The 12,586-nt window shown below is 33.6% G+C and overlaps 1 protein-coding gene across 1 annotated transcript in view; it reads right to left on the bottom strand.

Annotated features, from left to right (window-relative positions):
• The window catches only part of LOC106478831 (nuclear distribution protein nudE-like 1), a 36,145-nt gene that overhangs the window by 7,228 nt on the left and 16,331 nt on the right, over positions 1-12,586 (bottom strand). The window contains exons 3-4 of the mRNA XM_013939405.2: positions 950-1,098; positions 457-502 (exon numbers count right to left, since the gene is read on the bottom strand). Of these exons, the coding sequence (XP_013794859.1) occupies positions 457-502; positions 950-1,098 (195 nt within the window). The remainder of the gene's footprint in view (positions 1-456; positions 503-949; positions 1,099-12,586) is intronic.

Raw genomic sequence — 12,586 nt, 5'->3', positions numbered from 1 at the left:
TAATCCTAACCAATAGTATAATAAACTAAATCTAACAATAATAATAAGGAAGTAAGTATACTACTATACTTCGGTACGTCTATATATAATATATATATATATATATATATATATATATATATATATGAATATACAGTAAACTTGATTACCTCAGTGCTCAGTCACTAATTAGATCAAAATTAAGACTTAACAATAATTTGCATAAAATAAATATTAAAGCAAACTAAAAAAACAACTTTACTAATGGTTGACAATAATATTGAGGCTAAATCAACCAATGAAGTGTCATTTGAAACATTTCCCCATATACATGATTTTTTTAAACAAGGGGATAAATTTGATGTTTCTGTTAATAATGGGAATTCCATTCCCCCTCCCAATTCAACAACTAGCATAAAAAAAAAATTGAAAAGGAATGTTTCTATAAATTAGTGAAGAGAAACAAAATGTACTGACATGATTTAGCTTTGATTCAAAGTCTTCAAGGGAGCATAGTGTTGACCTGAAATGTAGAGAAATTCATTAGCACATGTTAAAACAGATACACCCTTGTTTAATTGTTCTGTCAGTTAATGCTTAAATTTTAATGTTATCAATTTCTTGTTCTTTTAATATTTACTTTAAAATTCTAAACCAGTAGAAAATGAATATCAACTTACACTATAATACATTGTTTATTTGATTATTTTGATACCTTCTTAAAAATTCTCTCAATGCTTTCACAGCTTTCTTCGATCATAAATAATACAGCTAAGTTTCATTAGATTTAGTTTCTAGTCAAAGATTCACTTGCAAGATAGTATTTCCAAGTATGACCTTCAAATCTGAAAGACGATATATTTGAAAAAATAAACATACCATACTCATCTCATGCTGTCACAAGATTTCAAAATCTCAGAGTTAAGAATTAGAAATCCATGTTTGGATCCTGCTTCTACAGAATCTTTACCTTTTTGTACGTTCAAGGTCATCATTGGCTTGTTCCAGTTCACGAATATATTTTGTAAGGTCTTCTCTCTCAGCCTTGATCACTGATAACTCATGCTGAAGGTCACCAATATGACGTTGGTTCTCCTTCTGCATTTTTTCTAGCTTTTCCTGCGATTTGAATCGAATAGCATATGAATTACTTTAAGAGTTCTAAAACTAAAGACAGTAACTTATCACAAACTACTGCTTGGTAAATATGGATAAATCTAGTTAGATTTAGAAAACAATGGAAAGATTTTCATTCTTGATCTATTCTAGAAAGACTTTTACTACAACTATATGTGTTGCAATAAAATCTCCTACAAAATAACCATAGCTAACTGTACACATGCAAGCCTGAATGATATAAAGTACAACAATAATGGCACCAAAACTATGAGCTAAATCAGGTCAGAAAGTCTCATTTCTTTAAATTAATTATATTGCATTTATGTTTAGTTAGTTATTATTAGACATAACATAAATTTATAATCTTCTGGTAAAATGCATAGTCCTTCATACTGATACAAAGAAGAAATTAAATAATGTAATATTCTGTAATTTGTTTTAAGTGAAAATTGTCAGGAAGAATCTTAGGTAATTCCACTAACATTAGAAATAATTTTAAAAACATGCTTTTTTATTGCAAGTTTTTAGCTACCATACCCCACCTTCCATACAAAAATATAAACTTTAACAATCAGAGATGATATCTCTAAGATTTTATTTATTTAGCATGAGATAATGTCAGTTCATTCATAATAACATATTGGCAGAAGGAAAACAACAACAACAGACTAGTGTGGAATCCCTGGTCTTCTCTGCAATGCCATCATGGCATTGCCATGAGACAGGCAACCATCAAATAAACTAGAAATGAGCTAAGTGGTTGAAAAATGTGTGACAAGTTAACAGATATAAAAGTTTATTTTTTTGTCAAATAGAATGTTATTAGAGCTAACGTGACCTGCTATATTATGATTTAACTTTATAAGAATAGTTGAGAGCTATCAAGAAGGCTGAAGAGTGTGCAGCAGTCTTGTTTTTGCCTGGTGACCTCAGCCAAAATAAACAGAAGTTCTCCATGCATGTTAGGAAACAACTGATAGAGCAAATGGAAAAAAAAAAAAGAACAACATAAAAGAGCTTTTGCTTACAGAAATGTACTGTAAACCTTGCCTTCTTCCTTCTTTATCCACATGCTAAAATCAACGTTTTGGAAAATGTGTGCACAACAACATAAGAATGAAAGACTAACTGCTACATTGATGAAGTAACTAAAGAACATTGCGACATCACAATACAAGATTACAATGTACACATTTAAAAGTTATTTGCTGTATTACATCAGAGTTACTCTGAAAATGTTTGAATGATAATTATAACAAAGGAAACAAGCAACTGGTAAATTCAAACTATTCAATAGAACAGTAATATTACTGAGAAAAAGATAATGTCCTGAACCTTTAAATGTTATGAAAAAATAATAACTGCAGCATTAAATATCTTGATTTATAATATAGTTTGAATATCATATTTATTTATCTATTATCATTACTAGGTATATATGTTTAGTTCTGATGTATGTAGGCACCTTGCTTTGATCAGAAGTTAATATTAATCATCTAAAATATATACAGAAGGAGTCAAAGAAATAGAGGTCATCACACCATAAAGTGGAAACATGGAGAAACAGAAGAAGAAAGAACAGTTCAGGCCATGAAACTGGCTAAAAAACATACTGGGAGGCAGTGCTGAAACAGAATCAGTTGCAAGGGTTAGTTTAGTATAGCTGAGCCAATTAACCTGTTCTGGAACTTAGCTTTTCGTATATATATATATTAACCTTGTTAGTTGTTTATATTTCTAATGATGATCAATCAAATAAAACATTGTTTTATGAGTTGATCTTAGTATCCAGTGGTGTAGGAAAGAGTTACAAAGTGGGGGTACTTGGCTAGACATGTAGATTTTACAAAGAGTGATTGAAATTATAAGAGACTGCTAAAAGCAGCTCAATCTAGGGAGGTATGCTCCCCAGAAAATTAATAAAATAATATAATTTACAGTTGCTATATGAGTTAAATAGGTAAAAGTGGGGGTGCTGTAACTGACTCCTCTGTTAGTATCCATAAACCAGCTATAAATAGACTATCATGGTTGACTAACAGAATATAAGTGATGGTGGGAAGGCTTTTTCTTGGAGTTTCTATGATCCATGCTTCTTTATCTCAACTGGCAGATATAAGGTTCACTTCAGGAATCATGGTTTGCCCAAACAATTATCTGCATGATTACTTAAAGTACAATAATACACATTAACAAAGGTCTGCTTATTACAACATGGTAACTTTTGGAGGATGCATTAGGTCTAATATCACGCATGGTCACAGACTGTATCAGGAACTTAAAGTACTTTTGCTTTGTTTTTTTTCTAATCACAATCGACTATCAGTTAGACGAAGGTACTAGTAAAAGACTGTAGAAGACTAATTAGGAAAAGCAACGAAGTATGCTCTCGTGTCTTTTCCCGCTATCACTTTTTGATGTTTTATTAGTATTATTATAACTTCCCCCAGCAATTAAAAGGTCCTCCTTCCTTGTATATTAAAACACGACTGCCGGTTTTAGAAGTGCTACAGTTGTTCCGTATAAATGCACATTCTACTCAGGATGAATGCGTATCTTTCACACTCTAGTTCATGTTTATACCAAGACCGTTGCTATCAAACTGTGTGAATGTTTCCTTTTCGCAACATGTGACATTTATATGCAATTTTGTTTTGATTAATTTTGAAAGGCAGTAGTTCCTAGTCTATAACACTTCTGGAAAAAATAACATGGTTTTGGTTAAAAGAAGTTTGAATCTATGTAAGTGGTCCTAAAGTGGAGAAATACTGTTGTTGTTTTTAACTTTCTATAATGGGCGCCCACACAAATATGTTCTGAAGGGGCGCAAAACATGTATTTAGGGGATCAGCTTTTACGGTGTAAGTCAGCGGTCTAAAGGAATGTGTGTTATGTGTGCTTAAACACAAACACAAATTTACAGTTTTAATAAAAATTACTAAAATTATTGAGTATAACTACGATGTTAAGTTTACATCATAATACGTGCACTTTTTTTGTGGATGCAAGGCGCCTATGCTTTCTATCTTAATAGTTTTAGCTCTCCGTGTTTACAGACTGACTCCGTAAGTCAAATGCATCGTGACCTTCTGTTCTAGCGGACATGCTGGCGATGTGTTGAACTATTCTGTAAAATATTTGATCTTGGTTTTCCTTTTTTTGCTTGAGAATCTACTTTTAGTTGGTTTCATAAAAACCTTCATACAATAAACAAAATACAGGAAAAATGGGTCAAGAACATGATCAATTCTGAAACCTACTTATACGAGTGAAAACCTTTTATAGGATTAGAACTAGAATCTAGTGTTCTACTTGATAACCACATCAGTATTCTAGTCCATTAATCAGCGAATTGAAGGACACTGCCCTACCATGAGAAAGCACCAGCCAACTTGCTCGACTGATATCACGGAGGGTAACTGAATACACCAGTAGCCCTTTACGTCAAATTGGCCACGTGGAAGTTTCGTATTTACCAAAGAAATACCACGGGTGTGAGTCACGATACAATCAGACAGATGGATACTGGTAGAAGACACTAACAGATATAGTTATGACCGATGACTGTAACGACATGTAACAAGAGCAGTTCACTCATGGCATGAAGAAAACAGAATACTTCCCATACACATGCTCTGTACTAGTGCGTTGAATCCATCAATAAACTATCATGCATAGACACTTTTATTAACTTTGTCACTGAAATTTGTATTTAAGTTAACGCTAGAGCAGTAGTCACATGCTCTGTACAAGTGCGTTGAATCCATCAATAAACTATCACGCATAGACACTTTTATTAACTTTGTCACTGAAACTTGTATTTAAGTTAACGCTAGAGCAGTAGTTCTTAACCTTTTTTGCTCCACTCCCCATCTCGACACCTCAAAAAATTTGATGCCCCCTTAATATAAAAACAAATTTGGTGTTGAAAAGGTATAATAATATAATGTAAAATTTAGAAATTTAGTTTTGAGTCACGGAACGTTTTTCGCTCTTCACACCCAGATGAAAATTTTTTCTTGTAGTAGCATTTTCAAATTTGCCCCCCCCCAATATATTAAAAAATCCCCCCAGTGGGGCATGCGCCCCACGTTCAGAATCACTGCGCTAGAGCAACAGTGTGGCGGGCGCTTCTTCAGCATTATGCATCATCTTAAAATTAACTGTTGCAATTAATACTAACCAGGTAAACTTTTATCGTGTTTAGTCTTACGGTACAAATTTAACAACGTCATGTCCATTTCTATCATCTTTCATGGGATAATTCTTTTTTCACTGCGTTTTTTTTTTGTTGTTGTTGTTAAAGAATGATAACAAAAGCATTCCGAGTTATTTTAGAAACTTTAATGTGATAAGTGCTGTGTGTGTGGGTGGGGGGGGGGGGTGTTTAAACCTTACGTATTTGTAATTTAATGGGTCCATTTTTTTTAAATTAAAATTAGAAAACCTAACATTTTGAAATACATAAAACCGAAATGAAACCTAAACTCAAAGTCGGCGTTCTTATGTAGCCTCTGGAAAAAATCAGGGATGTTTTAATTTCACCTTCCGTCTCACTTCGACAAACTTGAACAAACTGATACTAAAAATGATGGATTAATTAACCAAACTAGTTTTCTCACCCAAGAGTTTACTTTAAACGAAAATAGTCTATTTACATATACCAAAGCAAAGCTAACTGTATTACTGTTTGAACTTAAAACTTGTGTCTAAATAAGGATGACGTAACGTGACGCATTGATACAAGTGCGCGATCTTTAGTTAGAATGTGTAAATAATTATTCAATATATATAAGTGGGAGATTTGAAACCATAACAGCTCTTAAATTACACTAAACAAATATAAATGAAAAGATGTGTAAAATAAGCTTAATTAATTTTTAATACTCTAAAACATTTAAAATATTTGACATGGTAAATTTTGCGGGTAAGTGACAGCAAGTACAAATCCTTAAAATGTTAAAAAGGTTTGTATTTTCTGAGATTATTAGCAGTAAAATATTAAGGCAAGTTTTGAAATAAACAGATGTCACATTTCCAACTAACGGATTCGGTAAAAGTAACATATGAAAATGCAACGGTCAAGTGATGGTTAACGCAGTTAAAGTTTCATTGGTCAACATTAAGCAGATAACTGCAAAAGCCGCCTGTAACTATACATATTATCATCTGGTAACAACAAATATTCTATAAAGTCTGGCCCAGAACAGAGCGAAAATTCATAATAATAACAATGGAACAAATTCAAATTTTTGAAACTTATTTTTTTTATTTTATCATATATTACCTTAACAGTTATTAATTACAGGAGTAAAAACGGAGAGAGTCTACGGTCTTTCTTTTTCGATGCAACATAATACAATTTATTACATGTTCTAACTCGTTTTGAATTAGTTTGCGTTTAGCGTCGTCTTTGATGCCCTAATAATCTGTATTACATATAATTATTTACTAAAATTCAGCAAACACGTGTACTGAAATTCGGGAAGTTTATTTCTGCATTTTCGTTGAGATCTAAAACACCCAATCTGTGTATACACGCACAAAAAAAAATGATTTTAATATCCGCTATTCTTAAAGTACCACAAACATTTAAAAACACTTAAATCGTCCAGGCTGTATGTACTAGGCCGAGAAGTTCGCGGCAGAATCAAGAGAAACACGCTCTGTGTACAATTAGAGCTGCGATGCCTCCTACGGAGAGTATCCTAGTTATCAAACTTCCCGTGTATGTTGAAAATTGTTTTACCAAACTTATCATGTTCCCACAGTTTGTTGATTTTGTTAGAAAGAATTACTTATGTGCAAATAATAGGTGTTCATTCAAAAGGTGACAAAGAAATAACGAAAATAAAGTTACACTATTGTCTTAACAAGGCCACGAGTTCAAGAGTCGTGATTTATCCTCCCACAAAAAGCGAGCGGATTAGGCTTAAGTACGTACTCTATAACTGTAACACTCCAGAGAATCGTGATATTTGTTGCCAAAGTAAGATTTTTTTCTTTAATAGTTCGTGCCACGTTTATTTATTTTTCATGGAGCGAACATTTCACACGTGCAAAATGAGAGAGCATGATAATATTAAGTTAACAACAAGCCATGCATAATTCCGATTACGTAAAACAATTCTACCATGCATACTCATTCACAGCTCTTAATGATAATAAATAATACTAGCATACGATGGAACTAATTGTTTATCTGTGAATTTTTTTTTTGTTACACGTTGCTGCAACAATTTAAAAATATAAAAATCTATCAAACCTAACAGCAGTGGTACAGCGGTATGTCTGCGGATTTAAAACGCTAGAAACCGAGTTTCGATACCCATGGTGAGCAGAGCACAGACAGCCCATTGTGTAGCTTTGTGCTTAATGTCAAACAAACTTCATACATAGTTGAGAATATGATTTGATGTAAAATGTCTTTTATAGATAAATCTAAACTTCTATATGAATACAAGTAGCATACTGAATACTATTCTTTTAATTCAACTAAGTGAAGGCACAAAAGATATCGTTACAAACTCGAAAAAAAAAATTAGACCATCATCTTTGTTGGTAACTTCGCGATGTTATCATACAAAGACTTGAGTATTTGAAAAGCAGCACGATTAGCGACTATCTGCAGATTATAATACAAATAAACAATATCAAAATTAATCGATAATACTAGTTGATGGGTTACAAAGTGTTACATTCTCTTAACATGTAACGGAACGATCACCCCTAATTACTGGCACATTATAAGCGTTCTGAATTATAACATCAATTTAGTAATATAAATTTTAACTACATATCTTTATGCCCCTCATTATCTCGGCGGCAAGTCTGGAGGCCTATACCGCTGAAATCTGGTTTCGAAACCTTCGAAACAATTCTCTATATTTCTATCCAGTAATGTATAAAAAAATGATGCAAAAGGGTCTATTCCAATTTCCTAATTTTTAAAATTATAGACAAAAAGAGTGTACAAGAGTGACTCTTTTCAGTAAGAAAGTACACACGTGAATAGTAAAGCATGGCTTTTCAACGACTGCCTAGGAGGAGATGACATAACTTGGCAATTTACAGGTATTCGTATCGACGAAAGACGAACAGTGTCTAAAACAAAACTTGACAAATGCTGACAAAGCGAAGATTATATGAACATTTTTAGTTATATCATATATATATATATATATGGGGGGACGTCAATTCCTGAGCAAAAGTATTAACAATTATTCACCAATTACTAGCACTAATCTGCGTATGACTTAAAAACGTTAACAATATGAAACATGCTTTTGTTCTGCCATCAGAACTTCCAAGTTTATCGTCAACTTGTATTCTTCCAATGTTAACGCTTTAATGTAGTCGTTTATAGCTCTGTCCACTAATATCATTTGATGCCAACCATCAAATTTCAATTAAACTCGCTTAAAGTATGTGAACACGACTTCCATGCGTCTTTACTTGTGTACACAACAAAAATGATTAAAATTGTTTTTGTCTCTTTGTTTCGTAAAGCTACATAGATACACCTGCACTCAGCGGTCTGTAACTATGAACCGATAAGGCTAGTGGGGAAGGCAGCTGGTCAACAGCATCGAGCGTCAATTCGTGGGCTTACTCTTGTCAGATTGAACAGTGGGATTTCGCCGTCACTCTTTAAGAGAGTCGCAAATCCTGAATTATCAGACTTAAGAGTTTGACCATCCTAACCAGCAGGCCACGCCTGGCCCTTTTAAAGTTGTAGAGTTGATCTTTGCGCTTTAGCAAACTGTTGCTATTTATAACTTGGTGTATCTAAGTATAGTACTCCTAAACATCAAAGGTATGGTTTTTGGATATGCAACAGGGAGATGGGTGGGATGAATCTCTTGAAAACTTTAACCTAGTATTCAGTATACTGTTGCGTCAGCGAGTCACATGACTAGTGTGACGCCAAGTTTCTAGAACTATCCCGTACCTTGGCGAATGCTCTAGTATTTGCTAGATATAGGGTAGTCTGGTATATAAAAGAGGGTGACAACGTGACGCGAGAATAATGTAATGTGTGTGTAGATAGTGAGTAATTGAACTGCAAACACGGAGTATTGTTGAAGTTAACGTTCGTTCGTTATAGTGTTTGTTTTAGCGCGAGTACTGAGATTAAGTGTTATATTCGGAAAGAATAAACCAGTTTTATTAAGTAAAGACTTGTGTCGTTAAAGTTTCGTTGGAACGAAGTTACGGAAAAATCAGTTAACAAACGAAGACGTAACAATACCTAAAAGAAGAGTACGCGAATACGAACCACCACCATCCATGTAATTTTTAAAGCTGGTTTCTAACCTAAGCGCAGAATAGGTATTATACATATACACCACAGTACCATAAGTAAGAGTTACAAAATAAAACATTTTATGCAAGCCGGTACTCCATACGACGTGTAAATGATTTGCTGGTTCTACTTATCTATATGTAGCCTTCATTCTTGATAAGATTACGTAACGTTCACATTCCTTCCTCTACACTTATAATACAAGACATATTGCTGTTACCTTAACTTTTTTGTTTTCTGAAGACTGAGAATAAATACTTTAATGCTTGACACACAATACTGAAGGATACTGTTTTCATCTTCCCTGATTTTCACGATATGTCCATGTGTTACGAATGGTATCGAGTGTCCTTGTTTCACAACCGAGCACACACGTCCAGTCTGAGATTTCGGTAGTAATATTTGGAGCACTGTAAATATTTCCGCTAAAACGTGAAAACATCATAATTCTTGAAAATTCATTGACAGTAAAATAACAAGAACAATTGCCTAAGAATTAATCCAATAAGGGCGAATTTACGCACTTCTTTAAGGTTACCATGCACATGATTCTAATAAACCAGCGAGAAATTAGATATCCAGACCGAGTATTATTTTCCCGTCGAAGATGATGCCAAGTTGCTACGTGATATTTCCCAATTAATAGCTTCACGTTCGTGACCAAATATTTCGAGTTTTTCATAACTAAGAACGGGTCCTACACTACACCAATGATAATAATAACAACAATGTATCGAACATTCAATACGGTTTGGAAAATAACATCTAAGTTCAATTTCAAAAATCAAAGTGATATTAGTTACGTACGCATTTCACCTGTTTCATTGTGTATTTTTACACGTGGTTCCCGTCCAGCTTCAGTTCTGTTCCGACTGGCCCGTCAACAAACATGATCGCCTCTTCAGCCGTGAGGACATCATAATTCGTTGGTAAAAGAGTAGCCCAAGAGTTGGAGGTGGGTGGTGTTGACTAGCTGCTTTCCCTCTAGTCTATCACTGCTAAATTAGGGACAGCAAGCGCAAATAGCCCTCATGTAGCTTTGCGCGAAATTCCAAACAAATCGAAACTGATTGGCCACTTTGGTGATCGCTTCAATTTTAATGATTGAAAATATTCTCTGCAGTTGGAGGGTGGTTTTTGTTGTAAACTAAGACTATCAGGGCTGTTCGAATACGGAAAAAAAAACATGCAAGATACAACAGTTCATTTGGTGTGACCAGTTTTACTGTGGACACACTATCTGACAACTTACTGGTCTGTACACATGATATCTTGAAGATCATGGAAAGTCAATTACACCGCGTAGCGAACACAACTTGCAGGATTCGACAGTTTACAAACATGAATATCAAAGAAGCCAAGACTTTTACAAATATGGGTGTGTGTGTGTGTGTGTGTGTATGTAATGTTGGAAGCTGTTTAAAACTACATATTAAATCAGAAGATATCTTTGTTCGTGTGCTTGTTCTTAAGCGCAAAGCTACACAAGGGGGTTATCTGTGCTGTGCCAACCGCAGTTATCAAAACCCGAATGTTGGCGCTATAAGCCTTCAGTCTTACCTCTGAGTCAAGGCAAAACAGAAGATACTACAAATATCCTAAGAGACGTGACGCATATCACGTAATAAAACGTTTAAAAAAGTGCATAACCGATCAGAAATGTTTACAATTAAATAGTCTGGTCTTACAACCATGCGTTCACCATTTATTGCTAAGGATATATATCACTTCCAATCATGCTGATATAAATAATACGCTTGCGTTTGTCTGTTCAGAACTTTCCTCGCAAATTTCTCGATCAAACGCTACAAATCTCACATTGTTAGAAAGGCATTTGTCCGTCCAAGGAGTTCGAATTGCGTATTGGCTTTTCAATTCAAAATCACATTACCTGTTTTTTTTAGTCAAACTTTTCAATGCTAGGAGTATGGTACACGATGGTACAATGTTGTAGTCATGCAAAGTATTTCACATAAACAACACTTAACATGTGTGCAATTTCCTAAACAGAATTAACATTACACCAAATACAATTTCTATGGGCTTTCTCGACTTATTTAGGTCTAAAATATGCATTCGCAGTTTGTTCAAAACCACATGCTTATCACTTTGTGAACACGCATTCAGACGTTTCTGCATATTCAGCTAAGTTTGCCTTCATTGCAACTTTACATTTACTTTGCAATAATTTAGCTTCGGTTCCTTTCATAGACTGCTATAAACACCTTTTAGCTACTTATTTATTTACTACGGGTTTTATTCTTCGTTTTTGTGAGTGTCTTTGTTTCAACTCGTAAAACTGGATCATACAAGGAACGCTCATAACTGTTTCATATTCTATACACTATTATAAATACCATTACTGTACTTCATTGTTTACCTTACGTGTAGTTTTATTAAATAGTTCTGCCTACGTGAGTTTGTCTGACCGAGAAAATGTTTTTCAAATAGACCAAGATTTATCGATCTAACATAAAATACTTACAAGAAAGCATAGCGTGAAAATGATAGAATAAGGAAAATTCAAGAGAAGGGCATGAAAACTACCGCAAATGTTTTGCGGGTCGCGGCTAGTAGTTTTATTATTTTATATCGTCTATTTTCGTACATTAGTAGAAACTTGTGTATTAAACAATATGCATTTTTTCTTACACGTGAAAAGACTACTGAAAAGCAGAAAAAATCATTTCATTCTGTACTCGAATTGAAAGAAAAATTAATCTGGGCTATAATTAAAAATTATCAGTAGAAATGAGAAATAACTTTCGTTGGATTCAAATACAAAATTAACTCATTTTCTTTTTCCCATTTATTTCTGTCATTTTTCTCAAAAGCATAAATTATGTTTGGGTTTATCCAAGCAAAGATAATTGTTATAATTGATTAATTATAGTAGTGAAGTAATAACCTACGAACGTTATAATATGTCGAATGTATAAGCTATTATATTCAATATATAACTTAATTCTGCTTTAAATGGTGTTTATTTAAAAAAAACAAAAAACAGTAAACATGAAGGTGCACTCAAGACTTCTGAGAAAAATCGCTGTCTAATGATGCTAACAAATATTTATACTTTTTTTCTGTTTACCACATATGGATTACGTGAAGTGTTTTTACTTAAGCAATTAATTATACTCTGTTCTAAAAAAAAAACATTCATAAGAATAGTGACGAGTGCCC

Source organism: Limulus polyphemus, unplaced genomic scaffold (genome assembly GCF_000517525.1).
Source record: "Limulus polyphemus unplaced genomic scaffold, Limulus_polyphemus-2.1.2 Scaffold253, whole genome shotgun sequence".
NCBI classification, from domain to species: Eukaryota; Metazoa; Arthropoda; class Merostomata; order Xiphosura; family Limulidae; genus Limulus; species Limulus polyphemus.
This window is presented reverse-complemented; position numbering and strand designations above follow the sequence as displayed.